The following is a 23,291-nucleotide window of genomic DNA, read 5'->3' on the forward strand; positions in this document are numbered from 1 at the left end:
TTTAGTACTACATTGGTAAAAATAAAGCTCCTAACTTTTACTATAAAAATAAACTGAATACAGTCAGGTGAACAATGTTAAATTAGATATTTTAACATGTCAAGTATTATTTCAAGTTCATTTTGACCAGATACTTGGTATAAAAACATCATTTATAGAAAAAAGCTCATTCCACTGCTTCCAAACTAGTTCACAAAGAATTTTAAGTATTAAGAAGAAATTTTTATGTTATTTTATTACCTCAGTGATTCCAAAAGAAGATATTAATTTTAACTACTAACAATTGAGTAGTTCCTTCTTAAATTCATTTAATAAAACAAGTATTTATGAGCACCTAGTGTTCCCAACCTTTATAGATATATGCTAAAAGTAGAGAGTGGTCAATTTCTTTATCCTGGTTGCCCTTCTCCATCGGTGTGGGAATTACATGCAAAGCATGATTTAATTGCTGGATCGATACAAGATTTCATTTACTTATTCGAGAGAGAGAGAGAGAGAGAGAGGGAGAGCATGAGCAGGGGGAGGGGCAGCAGGAGAGGGACAAGAAGACTCCCCACTGAGCAGGGAGCCTGACACTGGGCTCTATCCCAGGACCCGGGATCATGACCTGAGCTGAAGCCAGATGCTTAACCAACTGAGCCACCCAGGTGCCCCTCTACTGATAGAATTTTTAAAACATTTTCCTAGCAACAATTATGTTTTTTTGCCTTATGTACAGGCATTAAAATTATCTGATGTACTTGTTGCTTTTCACTTTTGATATAAAGGAACTAAGTTAGGTTTTGGTGTAAGAGGGTCAGTTACAAATCTGGTTAATATGTATTTTTAAAAATTATTTAACTTTTACTTTTTCAACTCTTCTACTCTACAGTGTGGGAAATAAATCCTAGAATGTTGTGCTTTAGTGAAGAGTATATTTTATAAAGTCCCTAAGAAAGTGCCTGGTATTCAGTAAGCAGAAAAGGAATGTTGATTCTCTTCCTCTTCTCTTGCATATTTGATAATTGAATCTAAATTTTCTGAGCTAAGGCACAGAAAGTCATGTGAGGGGCACCCAGGTGGCTCAGTTGCGTCTGCCTTCGGCTCAGGTCATGATCCCAGGGTCCTGGGATCGAGCCCCTGCATCAGGCTTCCTGCTCAGCGGGAAGCCTGCTTCTCCCTCTCCCACTCCCCCTGCTTGTGTTCCCTCTCTCGCTGTGTCTCTCTCTGTCAAATAAATAAATAAAATCTTAAAAAAAAAAAGAAAGTCATGTGAGTGCTTTGGAGAAAAAGCAATGGTAAAGTCTAATGAAATCATCATATCATAAAAATATTACAGATGATTGACTACAGCTGCTCAATTAGTCACCTCCATAATGAGTCCCTACATGGTCTAATTGAGATTCTGTCCAGTGAAAGAAACTAACCCAACAAAATTGAAATTATTAGCAATAAATTCAGCATCCTAAAGCATTTTGGGACTGATACAAAAGAAAGCATATTTCCAGTCTAATTTTTGTGTGTAAATGTGCCCTAGTATTTGAGGGCAAGAAGCATAGAGATTTATGTAATGCGATTATAAATAATTCCATGTTTAGGAATATGAAGAAAGAATAAAATAATAGAAATCAAGATAATTGGTTAATAGTTTTAGTTTTCACAGTCTTTTAACAACCATTCCACCTCTCTAGGATTTATTTTTATCTGTATAATGAGTGGGTTGGGTGAGATTATTACTGAAATAGTTGCGAATGCTCTGGAATAAAAATTCATCAAAAAGAGAGAAACAAAGACTATTCTGTAACTTAGAGAGAATTTATATATGGAAATAATCTTTGTTAAAAAACAACACTGTTCTGATTAAACAATAATTACCATTTTACTTTGTTTTTAGATATTAAATATTGATCTGACAGTGAATAATGTTATTCTAGATGAACCAATACAAATCATCTGGTCATGAGATCACCATCAACTCCAGTTGTCAAAGGGAAATTAACACCTGGATTTAAGTTTCACTGTATTTATAGTTTTCTCTTTTTGTTGGTTTCTTACATTGTATAAAATATGAATTTCATAACATCTATTTAAAGTTATTCCACAATGTACAATAATATTAATACTAATTTTATTATATTAATGTGTTCTGGATCCAATTTTTTAACATATTGAGCAGGATTTAAATAGTTCTAGTTACCTTGCTAAGTATCAGCCAAAACTACAAACTAGTTACTAAATATATATGTGTGTAACTAAGACATTAGAACAGGTGATTTTTAAATGAATTTTTTGTGTAATTGTATACAATATTTTCTTCAATGTTTAGTAAATTTAAGTCATGTCACAATAGTTGTCATCAGATTTAATTCTTAGTATGTACATTTAATTAAAAAACAGAAAATAAAATGTATATAAGCATAGAAAGTATACATTTCTCTTTATTTTCCAAAAGGAAATTGTCCTAGTTTAGGTTGCTGTAACAAATTGTCATACACTGAGTAGCTTGGGCAATAAACATTTATTTCTCATTGTTCCGGAGGCTCGGGAGTCTGAACAAGGTGCCAGCAGATTTGGTGTCTGGGAAGGACCTTCTTCCTGGTTTTGCAGATGGCCATCTTCCCCTTGTTATCTTCACATGGTGAAGAGCAGAAAGAAAAGAAACAAGCTCCCTGTTGTCTCTTCTTACAGGCACGAATCCCACTCATGGGGGTTCACCCTCATGACCTAATTACCTCCCAAAGGTGTCATCTCCAAATGCTAGTATACTGGAGATGAGGGGCTCAGCCAAAGAATTTTGGAGGGACTTAAGCATTCAGTCCATAGCAGAAATTCAAATTTCTTTTTTAGCTTTGCTAAAAAATATTAATTTTAAATTATATTAAATATTAAATATTTAATTTATTAAATTAGAGAAAATATATTAAAGTTTATTCTATTTATTTGGTTAAATAAAACATTCTAGCACATTCATGTAGGTTGGAAGACTCTAAATCATGGTCTAAAATAGTATTCATGGGACGCCTGGGTGGCTCAGTTGGTTAGGCGTCTGCCTTCAGCTCAGGTCATGATCTCAGGGTCCTGGGATCGAGTCCTGCATCAGGCTCCTTGCTCGGCGGAGAGCCTGCTTCTCTCTCTGTGCTCTCTTTCTCTGACAAATGAATAAAATCTTAAAAAATAAAATAAAATAAAATAGTATTCATTAGTATTTTTAACACTTAGATTTCTTCGAATTTACTTAAGTAATATCTGTAACTCGATATAATTTTTTTCTAATTAAAAATTAAAATATTGTTATAATGGAATCCTTAAGACAACTCATAACTCAGAATACAAAGACTGGTGAAACAATAATAAAGATAATAATGGTTATTATAAAAAAAAGAAAAAATAACAAGTGTTGAGGATGTGGAGAAAAGAGAACACTTGTGCTCTTTTGGTGGGAATGTAAATTGGTGTAGTCACTATGGAAAACAGTATAGACGTTCCTCAAAAAAATAAAAATAAAACTATCATAAGATACAGCAATTCTATTTCTGGGTATTTATCTGAAGAAAACAAAAATATTAACTCAAAAAATATGTACACTTCATGTTCATTGCAGCACTATTTACAATAGCCAGGATATGGAAACAATTTAACAATCCATTCAAACATCAATCGATGGATGAATGGATAAAGAAATTGTGATATATATACACACAACAGAATATTATTCAGCCATAAAAAAGAATGAAATCTTATTTGCCATTTGTGGCAACATGGTTGGACCTCAAGGACATTATATTAAGTAAAAGAAATCATACAGAGAAAGACAAGTACCGTATAATGTCTTATATGTGGACCTTAAAAACAAGCAAACACACAAAAAACAAGTTCATAGATGTAGTGAGCAGATTGATGGTTGCCAGAGGTGGGGGAGAACTGGGGGGATAAGAGAAATGGGAGAGGAGGGTCAAAGGTTAAAGAAAAGAAAAATGTGGGCGCCTGGGTGGCTCAGTCGTTAAGCATCTGCCTTCGGCTCAGGTCATGATCCCAGGGTCTTGGGATCGAGTCCCACATCGGGCTCCCTGCTCAGCAGGAAGCCTGCTTCTCCCTCTCCCACTCCCCCTGCTTGTGTTCCTGCTCTCGCTGTCTCTCACTCTGTCAAATAAGTAAATAAAATCTTTAAAAAAAAAAAAAAGAAAAGAAAAATGTTATAATACTGTTACTGTTGGGGCACTTGGGTGGCTCAGTCAGTTAAGCGTCTGACTTCGGCTCAGATCACGATCCCAGGGTCCTGGGATCAGACCCCGCATCGGGCTCCCCGCTCTGCAGGAGGCCTGCTTCTCCCTCTCCCACTCCCCCTGCTTGTGTTCCCTCTCTCGCTGTGTCTCTTTTTGTCAAATAAATAAATAAAATCTTTAAAAAAAAAAAGAATACTGTTACTATGGAATATTTAAGACAATTCATAACTCAGAATACAAGGACCAGGGAAAACAATAATAATGATAATAATGGCAATAATAATGATAACAACAATAAAAGTAAATTAAGTTTACTGCTAAGAAATATAGAAATTGAGAATTTACAAACAGATTATAAATAATAAAATCAGATGTTGGCAAGGAATCCAGTTACCAAAGATGTGACTATAAATAAGCATAGCCATTTTTGAATGGCAATCATGTAGTATTCAGTAAAATTAAGTTTATGTATCCCCTTTGACTCAGAGTTCCAATCTTGAGATACTTTAAAAGAGGTGAACAAAGAGGTACATACAAGCATATTTGCTGCTTGTTGTTGAAAAGAAAAAAAAAATCATCATTGACAGCTGTCAGCTTGGAGTTGGTTTGGCTCTAAAAATTAAGCCATGATGTTTTTCTACTGAAAATAAACATTTTCCCAGACACTAAACCACAGTGGAGCAAGACAAAAACAAGACTATTCCATCATCATTTTTGAGGACAGGAAACAATAAGAACACTCTCTAGGGGCGCCTGGGTGGCTCAGTCGTTAAGCATCTGCCCTCAACTTAGGTCATGATCTCAGGGTCCTGGGATCGAGCCCCACATCGGGCTCCCTGCTCTGCGGGAAGCCTGCTTCTCCCTCTCGCACTCCCCCTGCTTGTGTTCCCTCTCTCGCTCTGTCTCTCTCTGTCAAATAAATAAAATCTTAAAAAAAAAAAAAAACTCTCTAAATCACAAAAATACCCAACACCTGCTTCTCTGGAATAATATGATTGATTTGCTTTTTTTTTAAATCAATTGCAGCTGTAGTTCTATTCCATTCCTTCCACTTCCTAGAGAAAAAAAAAATACAGTAATATAAAAGGCATCACTTTTGACTCTGGTAGCACAGAAGTAGAGATATTGTCTGTCCTAGTGGAGTTCTTAGTGACAATACTTTTTACGGATCCTAAGTCACTTTTTGTAAGAAGAAATTTTGGTCCCATGATGAAACCAGTCAAAGTATGTTAGCTCTAAATATAAAGCTAATTTGTGTAATGGAACTATTACTGCAGCAATTGTTTAGTTCTCAATGTCATATTTCATATATGAGAGTGTGGAGGCTTCCAAGTATACATTTTAAGAGGGAATGATAAGTTACTTGTAGCCGTTCACATAAAAACGAGATGCCTATACTTGTCTCTCCTAAACAACCTGAGACCATCCATGGCTCTGTTCTGTACCACTGCTGTTTCACCTTATAATATCCTCCACAGACACTAACTTCCTCTTGTCTAGGCAAGGAAGAACTAATTTACTCTGGGGAACTTCAGGATATCAAAACAACTTTTCGCACATTAGTTTTCTATTGCTTTGTAACAAATTATCACAAAAGATAATTTAAAAGAATTCAATTTTATAATTTCATAGTATGCAAGAGTCAGGAGGTGGGTCCTGGCTTAGTTGGCGCCTCTGCTCAGGTCTCACAAGGCTGAAATCAAAAGGTTGGCTGGGTTATGTTCTCATCCTGAGACTAGACTGAGAAAGAATTTACTTCCAAGCTCAGTTAGGTTGTTGGCAAAATTCATTTTCTGGCATCAGTAGGACTGAGAAGCTACTCTCTTGGTGGTGGCCAGCTACAGGCTGCCCTCAGCTTCTAGATATTAACCTCACTTGCCAGGGGCCACCCACAGTTCCTTATGTATGCTTCCTTTACATTGCCACTTAACTTAGTGCAGCAAGGAGAATTTCTGGAGGAAGTCTGCTAGTAAAGGTGGAGTCTTGTGTGACATATCATAATCACTGAAATTATGTCTCATCCACTTGCCATAATCCATTGATTAGAATAAATGACATGCCCTGTCCACACTCAAGGGTAGGAAATTACACAAAGGTGTGAATTCCAGAAGGTGATACTTATGGAAGTCATCTGAAATTCTGCCTGCTACATTCCTAAACTGATCCATGTGCCAAACAGAATGCTATCAAACTGAGAGAAATAAGAATCCAGTAGGATTTAAAAACCATACACTAAAGACAAGTATGTCCGTAACCAACAAACTATATTAAGCACTATAATAATCAATTAACAAGTATTTCCGCAGCACTGATTACACACAAAACTGTATAAGACATCATGTTGGCATTTAGAACCAAATTTCAGGTGGAGATAGAAACTTAACATGTACTGATAATCAGTTCCTTATTCCTTAGAAAACCAGCACATATTATCAACACTGAAAAAAATGTTCAAAATGAGTGTTCTGCAATTAAAAACTGTTTCACTGAATATATAATATGTTCAGATTATGATTCTTTATCTACTTAAAGTAACTTTACTTGCTTTATGTTCTTGCCAGTGAGGTCATATACAAAATACAGAGAAGTATAGACTAATGATTTAGAAATGCAGCCCCCAACAGAACCCTAACATTTCTGTAAAGCCTCCAGATAAATAGAGAAAGATTTAGCAGGCTAAATCTTCTACTCCAACCACATTTCATCCATATTAGCTCCTGTTTATGTGACTTGTGCATTTGGCTACCCAATGAACATAAAATTGTGAGTCAAAAAAATGAGTTTATTTTTTTAATTTATTTTTTTTAAAACAGATGAGTTTAAATTCAGCTTCCAACATTTAATGGTGTCACATGTAGTGGGTGGTATCTGATACATAATCTTGGCAATCTTCATTGTTCATAAATAGTGACTAATGGCTGTGTTTCAAAACATACAAGTTATTTGATAAAGTAGAAAATACATGACATTCACTATCTTCCTTAGTGATTCACAAAATCAATGTTGTAAATCTGATTTAAGGGGTTAAGAAGATTAATTTGGTGATTACATGAAGAAGACTTACTTTGTAGTGATCCGAAATAAAATGACCAATATGTTAAAAAGCCTTATATTTTATATTTCAAATCCCTCTCCAGTCTATTATCTCCCCTCTATTCTTGTTCAGGTCCCCATTATTTCTAATCTGGAAACGTTTTTTTAGAGCTTCCTAAATATCTCTTCTTGCGTCTCCTCTCATCTCCTCCAATCTTTCCCAATTACCACACAATACAGTAAAAATCTAAACTACAAATATCATTTTATTTTCTTGATCACACTTCTTCAGTGATTCCCCTCAGATAAAATCCAAAACTCTTAACTGTCATATGCAAGGTTCAAACTGAAAGGTTAAATAAAATGTAAAGTTCTACTAAAGAACATGACAAAAATGTTTTGGAAAGAAATACCTTATTTTTGATAAAGAGGTTCAATTTTATCTTAATCTCTCATACTCATTGTGTTTCTTCCTCCCTCACTACCTAGAATGTTGCTTCTTTCTGCCTTATTCTCTTAACAAATTCCTGTTAGGTTATAGTTAAGCTTCACTGTCAAATTAATGGGCATGATTTTCTAACTCCTTGAAGCAAAATTAGTTCTCTTTCCCTCAATGTTCCCATAGCACTTTCTGTATCACATTAATTTGAAATTGAAATTGGCTATTTATATCTTCCAAGTAGATTATTGGCTTTTGAGGCCAAAGAACTGGGATTGCCTCCCATCTTCTACTGTCTAACTCATTACATAGTAGTGGGTGTTAATAAATGTGTTGAATAAAGGCAAAAAAACAAAAAAAAAAGGAAGTAAAAAATGTTATTAAGCTCTTAATAGTTGAATGGTAGAGAAGATAAACAAATAATCTATTAAGGCTTTTTCCTATGTCCAGAATCAGAAAAGAAGATACAGAAGATTATATATGATGTCTTACTTTTTTTGAGATCCAGAAAATTGCCCATAAAAAAGACAAAGGTTTAAAAAACGAAAATAAAAAAGAGCAGTCTTGTGCCATTTTCCCAACTACAGTATCATAAAAACTCAGAGTGAAGAAAAGGATATTTTATACTGTGAGATAAGGAAAAAAGAAAGAAGAATTCCTGACTCCGTACCCACTGGGAATTTGGGGAGGAAACTGATTTTCAGCAGAGGCCCGACATGAGGGATGGGAAGCTGTAGACTTGCAAAGCAAAGACCCGGCTTGCACTCCTGAGATTCTTTTAGTTTCTGAGTAATAAAACTGTCCCACTGTGCCCAGTGACACAATTGAAAGGAAACTCAATCCGAGACTTCTAGGCAGAGACATCAGTCCCAGAGCCGATGGAAAGAACCACTTTGGTAAGGAGACAAAGACACAAAGGAGACTCATGTGTCGGCAAAAGCTAAGGGGTCTTCAGGTCCTGAAACAGATGAAAGAGAATGTACATATCATCAAGCAAGCTATTCTGTCCTTGAATAACCACTATTTGCTTATGCCTAGGGGAGAGACTAAAGAGCAATCCATAATAAATCTCTTATTTTCTGAGATGAAATTTGCATATTTCTTACACGATAAATAGTGGAGATTGAAAGAATATTAATAGTAAATCAATTTGAAATCTATTGATTCTCAATGTATATCATCTTTGCAGATGTTGATACATTTTATAACATCTTTATTGAGATATTCACAAACCATAAAATTCATTAAAGCGTACAAGTCAGTAGTTTTTACTATATATTCACACAATTCGGCAGCCATCACCAGTATCTGATTTTAGGTTGTTTTTATCATCCCCCAAATTCTCCCTACACATTAGCATCCACACTTCATTCTACCCTTCCTGCCCCTGGCAACCACTGATCTACTTGCTTTCTATAGATTTATTCATTCTGGACATTTTATATAAATAGAATCATACAGTACATAATCTTTTGTGACTGGATTGTTTTCACTTCATATAATGTTTTCAAGGTTCATTTACGTTTTAACATATATCAGCAATTTACTCCTTTTTATTAATGAATAATATTCCATTTTATGGATATACTACATTTGTTTATCCATCCTTCAATTGACAGACATTTGAATTAGTTCCACTTGTTGGCTATCATGAGTAATGTTACTATAATAAAGGCATATAGATTTGTGTACAAGACATATGTTTTCATACTCTTAGATATATACCTAAGAATGCAATTGCTAAGTGATATGGTAACTCCATGTTTAGCATTTTGAGAAACTTCAAAATTTTTCCAAAGTGGTTGAACCGTTTTACATTCCTACCAGCAGTATATGAGGGTTTCAATTTCTTCCTATCCTCACTAAGACTTGATACAGTCTTTTTGATTATAGCCATCTTGGGGGGGGGGTGTAAAGTAGTACCTTACTTTGGTTTTGCATCCAAAATGATAAATGATGTTGAGCATCTTTTCATGTGCTTATTGGCCATTTGTACATCTTTGGAGAAAGTCTAGGTGACTTATGTGACTGTATGCACATATGTGCACGAAAGTATATAAAGTATTAATACAAGTGAAGTGCGAATAAATAGCCCCACTAGTAGGTGGGCAATTGATTTTTTATTTAGGGGAAAGTACAGTTCAAAAAAAATGTTAATCTTCTTAACAAATGGTTTTGGAACAATTGCCAACCACATTTATCCAATTTATCTCTTGGATCATATTTGAAAATTAACTCAAAGTAGTTTATAGACCTATATATAAAAACTAAAACCTATTAATTGTCTAGAAGAAAACACAGAAGAAAACTTTGTCACCTTGTATTAGCCTAATATTTGTTGATATAACATAGAAAGCACAATATATCACAGAAAAAAATTGACAAATTTCTTTTTATGAAGATATAATAGCTTCTGCCCTGTTAAAGATACTGTATAGAGAATGCAAAGACAAACTACCGACTGAGAGAAAATATTTAGAAATTATGTATCTGATATAGAACTTTTATTCAAATATATTTAAAGGACTCTTAAAACACAATAATAACAATAAAATAAACATGCTTATTAAACAATGGACAAAAAAGGGGTGCCTGGGTGGCACAGTCAGTTGAACGACCAACTCTTGATTTTGGCTCAGGTCATGATCTCAAGAGTCATGAGATTGAGCCCCACATCTAGCTCCACACTGGGCATGGAGACTGCTTGGGGTTCTTCCTCTCCCTCTCCCTCTGCACCTCCCTCCCCCCCACCACTCTCTTTCTCAAAATAAATAAATAAACAAACAAAAACAAAATCTTCAGCAATGTTTCATCAAAGGGTGTATATGGATGGCAAATAAGCACTTGTAAAGATGCCCAACATCATTAGTCATCAGGGAAATGCAATTAAAACCACAATGAGATACCATGACACACTTATTAGAATGACAAAATTTAAAACTGACAACATCAAATGCAGACAAGAATGAAGAGCAACCACAACTTTGAAACATTGCTGTTGAGAAGGTAAAATGGTATAGACACTTTGGAAAACAGTTTGGAGTTCTTTAAAAGTTAAGTATTCACCTATCATGTGACCCAGCAATCTTACTCTTATATATTTATCCAAATTAAATTAAGACTTGTGTCCACAAAAAGCTTATATGGAAATATTACAGTGACTTTATTCATAATTGCCAAAGTCTGAAAAATACCCAAATATACCTCAACTACAGGATGCATAAATAAATTATATGTATCTCAAAAAAGAAATAAATGACTAAGACTTGTTAAATCATAGAAGAAACTCTAATGCATTATACTAAGTATAGGAACTCAAACAAATTCATATTATTTGAAATTCTGTTAAAGCAAAGCTGAAGCAAAGGTCAGACCAGAGTTGTCAGGGACATGAGGTGGGGGAAGGACGAAGAGACACAGAGAATTAGTTTGGGGCAATGAAATTGTTCAATGTTCAATGAAATTGGTGACAGTTACAATGAGGTATGTATTTCTGAGAAGTTGCAAACTGCATACTTAAAAGGGTAAATTTTACCATAATAAATAAAGAATCCATATACAAAAGTAAATATAAATATGAATGCAAGTATATAAAGATCAAAAAGCAGGCAAAACCAATCAATTGGTGATAAAAGCCATGATAGTGATAACTTTTGTGGGGATTGTGACCAGAAGGGCATAAATGTGGTTTCTGGGTGCTGCTAATGTTCTTTTGTTTAGTCAGGTTTTAGTTCCAAAGGTGACTTAATTTTGTGGAAATTATTTTAGTTCTACATTTAGCTTTTTATTTGTATTTTTATATGTACCTGTCAATAGTTGACTTTAAAAATTGAAGGACTTCACAGATGAGATAATTAGAAACATGTTTGATGGTTTTGATTTAGTTCCTATATTTTATTTATTTTTTAAAGAATATTTAATTAATTAGTTTATTTATTTATTTATTTATTTATTTAGAAAGTGAGAGTGTGAGCAGGGGGAGGGGCATAGGAAGAGGGAGAGAGAGAATCTCCAGCAGACTCCTCACTGAGCTTGAAGCCCCACACAAGGCTCGATCTCACAACCCCAAGATCATGGCTTGAGCCTAAATCAAGAGTCAGACACCCCACTGACTGAGCCACACGGGCACCCCCCTATATTTTATTTCTTAGAGAAGTCTCTGTCTTATGTGAAAAAGGCTTGATCCATAATCCTACATAATCAGAACTGTTCTACCTAGGATAAGGAATATTTTACAGCAATAACTATAGAATACAGATATACATACAATAAAACATGCAATACAATCCTGGCAGAGCTTCTTTTTATAAATTAATTGTTCCAAATATGTTGGTGCTTTCAGTTAATAGTCTTCTGCTGGTCTCTTTCATGATTCTTTCTCTTGATGATCTTATTCATTCTTTTGGTTTTAGTATCCTCTCAATGAGATCAACTACCGTATCTGGGAGCACACATTTTTCTGCTCAGTCCCAAACTCAAATTTCAATCTGCCTTTGGGGTATATTTTTTTTAATGTAGTTTTATATAGTAATATGGCTTGAAAATCAAAAAGCACATAATCTGTGAAATTACTCTCAAATACCCAGCACTAACTACTCATTTCCCCTCCAAGCAATGTATTAGCTTTTTTTTTTTTAATAAACCATTGTGGGGGGGCGCCTGGGTCGCTCAGTCGTTAAGCATCTGCCTTCGGCTCAGGTCATGATCCCAGGGTCCTGGGATCGAGCCCTCCATCGGGCTCCCTGCTCCGTGGGAAGCCTGCTTCTCCCTCTCTCACTCCCCCTGCTTGTGTTCCCTTTCTTGCTGTGTCTCTCTCTGTCAAATAAATAAAATCTTAAAAAAAATTTAAAAATAAATAGATAAATAAATAAACCATTGTGGGTATTTTATATAGAGAGAAGCACATTTGTTTATATACCCTTTACCCACCTCCACCACCTTTTAAGGTACGGAAGTGGTCAGACTGGTAGGTACTTTGCTCTTCTCAAACTCACGCAATTAAAATTTGAACACATAACATATGTAACTCACAAAATGAGTATTGGAAAGATGTTTACAGGACAAAAAGCATATACATTCCCACATTTTCCCCCAAAAGTCCCCCTTCCTAACTTACTTTCATTGAATGGGCCACAGTTCTGTACTCAGATATTTGAAAACATTGACACCATTTTTTATTTTTCTATAATCTCTTCCACCTCACCCTTCCAGGCTTGTCTGTTTTTTTTTTCTTTTACGCCACAGTATTTGCCAGTCTTGTCCCTTCTTTTCTTTGCAATAACTATCACCTAATGAAGATTCTCATTACCTCAAACTCTATATTATTAAAATACTTCTTTTGTAGTCTGTCTGCCTTCAATCTCTCCATCCTGTAATCTACCTAGGACACACCTAAGAAAAATTATTCCCAAACGTCACTTTCATGATTTCTGTTTCCTTCTCAGCATATTTGACAGTTTTTGCATTTTTTCCCGACAGAATTGAAGTCAATATTGTTAGCCTATCCTAAAAGATTTTCTGCAATCCGAGAAACTGTGGCATAGGAAGTTAAGGACTGTCGCTGTGAAGTCAGAATTCTTGTTTTAGCATTGATATTACACAATACTAGATGTATGATCATAGGCTATATTAATAGTTAAAACATTTACTTTGTATGAGATACTTTATAAATCTTAATTTTCTCTGTTAATATATAATAGGTACATGATATTATCATCCTAATTTTGTAAATGAGAAAAGTAAGGAACAGAAAGTTAAGTAACTTGCCCAAGTTCATATATCTAGTAAATATTGGAGATAAAATCCATCTGACTCTAGATACCACACTCTATATCTATACATTGTATAGCCTTGGTTAAAGTTAGCAATTCTCATTTTCCTCTGCTTACTCATGACTTCTATGTTCCAACTTCTCTCTTGGTTTCAATCCCAAAGAAAAAATGGTGTTGCCCACTGGTTTGTTTATTTGTTGCTATGTGAAAAATCACCCCAACATCTTGTGATTGAAAAAAAAAACAATTTTAGTATCTTTCATAGTTTTATGAGCCTGCATTGGGTGTGTCATGTGGTACATCGATATAGGTGGGAACATGAGTCATAAAGGCTCGATTGCCGAGAAATCCAAGATGACACCTTTACTAACATGTGGTGTCTCATTGTTCATCCTCATGGCCTCTCTTTATAATTGAGTTGCTTGGATTTCCTATATGGAAGCTCAGAGCTCCAAGGGGTAGAAGTAATACAATTAGTAAAAACAGTCACAGACCAGATTTAAGGAGTTGAAAGAATATACTCTTTCCATGTTGGAGTGGCAAATTGTTAAGCTACCAGATCTGTGAGTTTTATATTCTTTCCTCCAGCTTCTCCTTTTTGTTCTTTGCCTCACTGCTGGCACTGAAAATCTTCATTGCCTTCTCAGTATTAATTTTACTGGGATTTATATTTAGGAGAAATTACATAGGGCATTATATATATTAAGCAAGATTCCACTATTAGCAAATTAATTTGTACTCTAATTATCTATCAGTAATCTCCTTAAGTAATTTGAGGGTAAAAACATTAGAATGACACACACACAAAGTAAAAGAGGCAATGATATGGAAATTAAATCTGAGCTATGTAAATACTGTGCACATTTCTGTTTCCTCTGATTGTCCTTCATACACAACATGAAATTAAGTTATATCTCATGTATTTTCCTCTGATTACCAGGTCACTCAAATGGCAAGTTTTCATGTGACATAAATAGAAACAGTTGTTGGTCAGTAGATGGACTAGGAAAAAATAGATGGGATTTTTAATAAGTAAAAAAAGAGACAATGGTTTTTGCTTGTTTGCTTGCATAGATTTCAGAAAGTTATGCTAGGTGAGGAGAAATCCAAGAATAAGGGAGGAGCAAACTAATCAGTATTATACTCTCTGTGGGGAACAAAATATGTTTAACTTAGTCTATGTGAAGTTAATGTTTTTACTTACATCAAAGATGTGAGAGCAGATGCACACTGCACACTGAGGACTCTCCCTTGGAGTTCTTTTGGTTCAACTAGTAGGAAATTTTGAGACTCACCTTTTGAGCAGGCGACAAATCGCTGAGGAGATTGAGGTGCTTTTGTATTTGGGTCAATTAAATTTTTTATGGATGCATGTTTCAAAATTAATATTATTAATTATTGTTATTAATTATCTTATTTGCCCATGTATGTTCTGTCATATCTTTAGTGTTCTCTCAAAATTTAAATATTTTTCTCCTTACATTTTCTTTTAATGAAATTGTACTTTCTATTCCAAGTCCTTAATTAAAGTTTGAAAAATTGTTTGAAAAGTGTTCTTTAATAAAATGATTTTCTTTCTGCTTCTTGTTTGTTTTTATAGCTCCTTCTCATATTCTTAGGTATTTCAATAATTCTGGAAATTCTCTAAATAGCTGGATATAGGTTTGTTCCTTTTAAAACTTGACATATTGTTTAGGACCTGAAATTATCAGCTTTTCAATCAAGTAATTATTCCCTTAGTCACTCAGGCTTTCACATTTTATTCCTGCCTTATGTTCCTGCCTAATGCCTGGTTAAGCTTTTCCTCCTATGACATATGTTATTCACGCTCTTTAATGTCACTTTAGTAAATATTTTAAGGTTCTTTGATGTAGCTTTCTGTTTACTATGGGGATGCATATTGGTTTACTTTTGATATGAATATTAACAGTATGTAGTGACTAACACTTTACTTTAAAAATAAGATTGCAATAAAATAAGTTAATCGCCAAATTAGCTCTTCATTTACTCCTTCTTATTTCAAAATATGACCCCACCACTCTTCCAGTAGTTCTTGCCAAATTCGGGGTTCATCTTTGACAGTGACTTTTCCTTTATATCTCAGATCTAATGTGTCACCAAATCCTGTCAATTCTAGGTCCTAAATCTTTCTTGACTCTGTCTCCCGCTCTTCATCTCTCTTGCTACCATCATAGTACGAGCCATTGTTCATGCTCATCTGGAACACCCCAAGAGCTCATTAACAACTCCACCTCTTCAATTTCCTCAATTCCTGCCCTCTCCCTATATATTCTCTAGGTAGAAGTCAAAGTGATTTTTAATAAAACGCAAATACAGTTACATTACCACCATGCTTACCTATCATTACCTTCCCTTTACTCTTAGGGTAGAAATAAACCCTTAACATGAGCCCGGGAGTCTTTCGGATTTGTTATCGATTTAGTTCTCCGTACTTACCTTGTGTCAGACTCTCCTTTACTCTCCCTGCTCCAATTATACTCACCTTCTTTGTGTTTCTAGAAATCCCATGCTTCTTCCCACTTGAGACTTTTGAACATACTCTTCCCTTTGGACATATCCTGTTCTCCAGGTAATAGCACATCTAGCTTCCTCACGTTTTTCAGGTTTTTGCCAAGCAGCAGCCTCTCAGTGAGTTTGTACCACATTCTCTCTGTATTCCTCTTCCACGGTTCATCTTCAGCACTTACTGCCATAAGACACACTATATATTTTATTTATGTATCCATGTATTACCTGGCCTCCCTGACCCAGAATGAGAGCTCTTAGAGAGCAGGGCTTGCTTATTTGCTCATTGCCTTATCCCTTACTCCTAGAAGGTTGCCTGCCAGTGAATAGGCACTCAATAAATGGTTTTGGAGGAATTAGCTGATCTTATTTAACTCCCCCTCACAATACTCAAAGTTTATATTTTTACCTCTATTTTTAAAATGAGGAAGCTGACTGATAAGGTCAGGCAGCAGGAAAGTGACAGAACAGGGATTAGAATCTCAGCTGTTTGGCTACTAAACATTCTGATTTGATGCCCTCATATGTACTTGCATGAATAGGAAAATCAAGTGTTTCCTCTAACAGAGTGATTAGTTTACATGGGCATTCCTGGGCACTCCATTTGCCTGTTTCTATCCATTTTAAATTGTGTATCTTAAAAGAAAACAGAAATCAGTATTATTTACCTTGGCACTGATGGGTTTCTACATTTAATTAGTCATGTATGAGGTAAAATTTAGCTGACCTGAGGAGCATTCTCACCCCTGAAACATCAAAATACAGGAAACATTTGCATTCGATACACTGAAAATATGGATGCTTCCTTTTTCAGTTCAACACATCCTAATAGGTGTAAATTGGTTTAAAATGGGATTCAGAAATGTGTTTTATCTCTTCAAATATTGTTAACTTTTAAAATAGACTTTTCTTTAACAGGAATAAAATTTTCCTTGCTAGGAATTATGTTATGAAATGAAAACTTTGGAAACTTCATGCTGCATTCTATATTTATAATACTGAAATCCCTACAAAACACTGCCACAGACAGCTACCATCATGAGAATTACCACAGCAAATGCATTATTTTTTGGAAAAAGTTGCTATATTTGCCCAAGCATAAGACAACAAAAATCAGATAGTCATCCAGTTAAAAATTGGATTATCTGAGTAGTCCCGATGTAATCACAAGGATCCTTATGAGCAGAAGAGGGAGGCAGAAGAGAGTGATGTGATTGGCCATTTTTGGCCTTTAAGATGGAAGGGGGGCTCAAAACAAGAAATACATGCAATTTTTGGAAGGTGAAAAAAGTAAGAAAACTTATTTTCACCTGAAGCCTCCAGAAAGAATGGAGATCTGCTGACAAATTGATTTTAGCTGGTAAGGCTCATTCCAGACTCTGAGCTCCAGAACTGTAAGATAATAAATTTTTATCATTTTAATACTCTAAGTTTGTAATAATTTGTTACAGCAGCTGTAAAGAACTAATACACTGATATTTAAGGTATAACCTCAAATGACACTCAGAACTGTTGTTTTCATATATAGAACTTTCAAATCTATGTGCAATATTTTAGAGTAGAAATGCTAATAATGTATATATCTAGAGTTTAGTCTGTAACTTTGACTCAGGAAGATGTCTAATCACTGTGAGCAGAATTCTGCATATACTTTCTGAAGATGTCCATGCATCAGCCTATAGCTGTCACTGTGGAATAATGACTTCTCTCCTGGATTCTGTATTAAATACAAACTCTTCTAACAGGAATTCTTTGACAACAAAGTCTGGGAAATGTTTACAGACCTAATGACCCTGTGGTGAGAGTTTAGAAAGACAGGAGTGGAAGTGAATATCAATAAGCATTATTGGGGATATTAGCTGTATGACTCTAGGCAAATAATGTAATTATTTTCATCTGTAAAGAGGGGATAATAATAATATCTACTTTGTATATTTGTATGGATTAAAGAAAATGATCCTTAGAAATAATTTCAAGGAAATCTGATACACAGAAAAAGCTTAATATAGCTTAGCTGTTCTTGTTTTAATTTCAGAAGAAAATATTAAAATAGTAATACATGCAAGAGTGGGCATGGATTTAAATTCTGATTATTGTGTCACTTATTAGTTCTAGACATTTGCTAAATTAATCCTCTAGCCTTTCTTTTCATCAGCTATAAGATGTAGACCCATTCACCTATGAGATAACACATGGTTGGCACATTAAGTGATCAATATATTGAGGTCAATTTATCAATAACTATTATCACAAATAATACATTTAAAATGAATACATATCTTCTGATTAGACAAATTAATTTGTTTTGTCCATCAGTAAGTGAAAGCTGAATAGAAATATATGAAATGTAAAACAGGGCATGTGATTACATTTTAAGCCTAGGTTTATCTTGAGAAGGAACATTAAAGGAAATAATTAATGAAGAATATTTTTCTTCCTACCCCCATTTCAATAAGAAAACTATCTCATATTGAACTCAATTGACTTGAAATCTGGGCTTCCTACTGTATTTAGTGCATGATAAAATCATACAATAAAGGAAATCATCTTTAGAATGCCTCTATAATAGAAAGGGTTTTTTGTTTTTTTTAATTGTCTGTTATTCAAGTAAATACACTGCATTGCCATTTTTAAAATTAAGCAAAGCATAAAACTAGAGAGAAAAATTTTAAGTTATCCAAATCACACCACCCCAAAATGACTGTAATTTACATTTGATGACCACCATTCTAGAAATCTCAATATTTATATGTACAGAGAGACCCCAAAAACTGTTTTTTTATAGAATGTTTAATTTTCCGTGTTACTGTTGCAACATAAAAACTCCAATAGCTTTTATATCCTATTTTCTGTTCTTACACCTTTTATAATTAGTACTCTCTTAGAAAAATGTATAATCTTGTAATTATAGAAGTTACCACACCACAGTTTTATTTGAAATTGTCATTTTAAACGATTATGTTTAGATTGTCATTAGGAAGGTGTTAGAAAAGATAAGATTGTATTCTTTTATTCTATGAAAAGAAAAAATCTCTTTCACTTTAACTTTGATTTTACCTTCAAATGACCAAAAGACTACAGTTTTCCTAACATAACATGGTGTGTGTGTGTGTGTGTGTGTGTGTGTGTGTGTGTGTGTATGGTTTTTCAGAGAGGGTTTTTTTTATAGACAATAAATTTTTATTCCTAATTGAGATTTGATTTTTTTTTTCAGAGAAGGGTTTTAAAAATTCTTATCTTTATTAAGAACCAAACATTTGTAAGCCTATTCCCAGGATTCAAATTTCCAAATTTTATACATCCAAACTATCAACGTAATCTTTAGGTAATACCCTTCAGCCTCACATTAAGATTAATGAGGGAGCAGACACACATGTAGAAGAGGAAACTGCATTGAATTTTTAATGCTGTGTCATAAGCTAAGCTCAATTCCTAGATAAATGTCTCCTTTCCACATATAAGTCTTCCAGCATGTGTATGATTGAATTTGTTCTACTTGAAAGTTGCAAATTACCATGCCATAGACTTTCCCAGTCATTCATGAATTGTCCGAACCAAGAATGCAAATGAAAGTTTTTATGACATTTCATTACAGATATTTATATTTGTACTTCTGGCTTGATTTCAAGAAGTTGCCCTGAATTATTTAAAGAAAGCTATAACTCTGACTTTTCAGACTGCTTGAGAAAAAATAAATTCACTCTTGGTGACTTGATAAAATTCTTTCTCTTGAGTTTGCAAGACTGCTGGGCAGTTTCTGGTTCTTGGATAGTTCAAGGCAGCATTCACTTGTGCCTACACATAGTGATTTCTCTGAATCACCAGGGGCAAAGAGGCCAACTTTCTTCTTACTAGAGATCTCAAAAATGTGCATTTAAATTTTAGGAATATGAACCATCAGATAAATTTATTATTGTGCTTGAGAATAAAGTCTGCTAGCTCTGAGATTAATAATATCTGGATGTTTTGAATTTTTATAAACCGCTTTGACATAGTTGCTCTACATTTTACTTTGCAGAAATGAGAATTTCAGTGGTGTAAAGAATTGCAGCACACAGATGTTCTATTGCAGGAGCTGAGCATCAAAAGGAAGAGTAACAGTGGAGAAAAGCTGGTTCAGCAAATGCTTATGTGATTTTCTTGTGTGGCTTGATAACTGGGAAGATGGTAGTACCATCAACTGAAATATTGAGATGATGAAGTAAGAAAACGGGGGAATTCCAGAGTACAGCGGAAGAGTTGCTGGGCAGTTAAGTCCACAGGCATTTGCTAAAATTAGCAAACTTTTTTTTTTTTTTTGGATGTGCAAGGAAGGAGAGAATCAGGTAGAAAGTAATCAAGCATCTTGCCCGAAGTCCTTCAGCTATAGGAAGTGAAGTTAAATATTCAAACTCACCTTTTTCTAGCTCAAAAGTCGGTATCTTATCCAGTATACTGGTTAAAATCATGTGTGTAAATGAAATAATCATTAAAGGGCATGTAACATAAGGAAAACAATAAGATAAAGATAGAACTCTGGAAAAGATGAACATTTAATATTTGGGAAAGGAAAATAAATTTTGGAAGATCATTTAGGATTAGTCTGGGTGATATTAAAAAACAGAGGCAGTGATCTCCTGAAGTCAAAGAAAGTAAACAATCTCAAGTTGAAATGAGAAAAAGTCATCAGAGAGGTGTATGAAACAAGAAAACAAAACATTTTATCTGACTTCAATAATGAAATGGTATAGTGTGAAAAAAAATAATAAGTGGACTGAGAACTAAACATGCAATCTAGTTCCAGCAGGATCACTAACTTCTCTGAGTCTCAGCATTTTCAAACCCCAAATGAGCAGTTTATAAACAAAAACACTCTGGTCATTCTTATCAAATTTATAATAACCCAGGAAGAATTCAAGATATCTCTTTAGGGAAAGTAGACATTTTATATTTAATTTCATTAAGGAATAGGAGAACTGCTAAAATATATGAGTAACCATCTTAACTTCAAATTCGAGCTATTTTATAGCCAATCCCAGATTGTTAACATCTTCTTTTACTTTGTGTAGTTAATTTATTTCAATATAAATATACCATTTGCCCTGTAATGCTCATTTACCCAATAAAAAAAAGAGAGGAAAATTTAAAGAAATTCTAATGAAGAAAAAGGAAAAATAACTGAAATTTTCAGAGGCAGACTCCATTTTCTTTTTGTTGGTTTGTTTGCTTAGGTGATTTCTTTCCTCTGGTTATTATGTTAGCAATATTTACTCCCATGAGGTTTGATTTTGTTCTATATAACAAATGTTTACTAGAAATAGATATATGTCTTATAAGTTTATAAAATTTCAATAGTATTGAGTAAACTGCCAGTTAGCAAACACGGAGTAATAATTAGGTTACTCATTCATAGTGAAAAATGATTGAAAATCAAAATGGTTATCCCATGGTGGGGGTGTTACTTCAGTATCTGTCATGTTTAAGATAAGGTTTTACAATAACATTAACTTATAATCATTGCATATATGGTTTCTTATGTGCAGTGAAATCTTATATAGAGCTGAATTAGATATATAGGGTCTATTTCTTAAAATAGTTAAGGGCCCAAAATATCTTTTTCTCATTTTTCATTCTGTAGTAAAATGCAATTGTTTTCAATTTTTGATTCTAGAATATATAGGATTAATTATCTAGCCTAATATAATTGATAGAATTGATAGATAATGATTAATTGATAAATAATGATTAATCACAATTCTTGTTTTAGGAGATGAGCTTAGAAAAAAAATGGAAAGATTCTATGTATAAATTATTTATGGTAATTAAAAATTTTATTAGCATATGAAATGTACTATGAAATCCTGAAATATTAAAACCTATATAAATTAGTTTTCACAGCAATTTTCAAACTTACATGTCCATCAAATCTATTTTCCAAAACATCTTTTAACATACAGTGGGATTATTGTTCCAAATAATATAATTAGTAGAGTATTAGTATAGTCCCTTTCTTAAAATTTACTTATTCTCTCTAGATTTGGGTTGTATCATACCAATTTTGTGGAGGCAAGGTAACCTATTTTCTGAAATTCCTATTTTTATTTCCTAGATTACACAAATTATTTTCATAGTCAAATTTGATTAGCTTTACAATTATGATTTCCTATAAGATACAATTACATCATGATTCAGAGTGTCATTTTCTAAACTGATCATAACATATTTTAGTAAAAATATTACTATTTTCCAATTTTACAAATAGAAAGCTAAGACTTCTCATTTCAGAGTAACATGGCAAACTATTAGAAGACTTCGAATTAACATCAATTTTTTTTCATTGCCATTGAATACTAGATGGTGCTTTCCATCTGTTACTTTATTCTGATTCTTTGAATATTGTTATGGGAATCTGTTACAATAAGATATCTATGAAGAGTCATATGCACTGGGCAGGTGTGTATATTCCTCAGTATTGCTTCTTTATTCAACAAGAGAAAAAATGGATTTTATATGATTAAACATTTTTTAAACTTTAGGATTTCAGAGAGGAATGAGTATGTTATCTTACATCTATGACATGTGTTTGATTCCAGGATATTTTAACCAAGTTCTTTCTTTCTTCTTTCCTTCTCCCTCTATAAGGAGCACATCTCCAAAGCAGTATCCCTTACAGGACACATTAAGAAAGCAAAGGGCGAAGGGAGAGAGAGAAGTAGGTCCCGACTCGGGGTTTAATCCCAGGACCCTGGGATCATGACCTGAGCTGAAGGCAGACGCTTAACCGACTGAACCACCCAGGCGCCCCAACTTAGTAAAATATTTCTTAACATAGAATCATATTGGTTTAGGTACTTCTTAAATAAACTGAAACATTCTTTTGGGTTATGGGAAAAAATGTGAGTTGGCAAATACGACTGCGTTGTTCTTGAAAACAATATACATGGGTTTTAATTTAATTCAACTATTTAGTTTAATTTTCTGTAATGTAATAGCATTGTTTAGGAACTGTCAATTCTAACTATTCTGTCTCATAGCCATGGAAAATTGTGTACTGTTTTATGTTCAGAAATTGTGTGTGTGTACGCTTGTACGTGAGCTTAGGTGCTATGGAAATTACTTATAGATGAACTATGTTGAAGATCTACCTTGCAGAACTCTACATGGAACCTCTATGAAAGTGTACAAGACTAGTTTTATTTCTACATTGTTTACTTACCGAGACTAGAAGATAAAACTAATGAAGAGTTTAGAAACTGGTTATAAACACAAAGGATTTGGCTTTATGAATCCTAAGTCATATAATGCTAATGACTCAAAGCCGTCTGAGAAAGAAATATGTTG

General features: G+C 34.0%; 1 protein-coding gene across 1 annotated transcript in view; it reads left to right on the top strand.

Annotated features, from left to right (window-relative positions):
* The window catches only part of SI (sucrase-isomaltase), a 99,412-nt gene extending 97,338 nt beyond the window's left edge, over window positions 1-2,074 (top strand). The window contains exon 48 of the mRNA XM_032406206.1: window positions 1,874-2,074. Within this exon, the coding sequence (XP_032262097.1) occupies window positions 1,874-1,942 (69 nt within the window). The 3' untranslated portion in view covers window positions 1,943-2,074. The remainder of the gene's footprint in view (window positions 1-1,873) is intronic.
* Window positions 2,075-23,291: the final 21,217 nt, after the last annotated feature.

Source organism: Phoca vitulina, unplaced genomic scaffold (assembly GCF_004348235.1).
Source record: "Phoca vitulina isolate PV1807 unplaced genomic scaffold, GSC_HSeal_1.0 scaffold8, whole genome shotgun sequence".
NCBI lineage: Eukaryota > Metazoa > Chordata > Mammalia > Carnivora > Phocidae > Phoca > Phoca vitulina.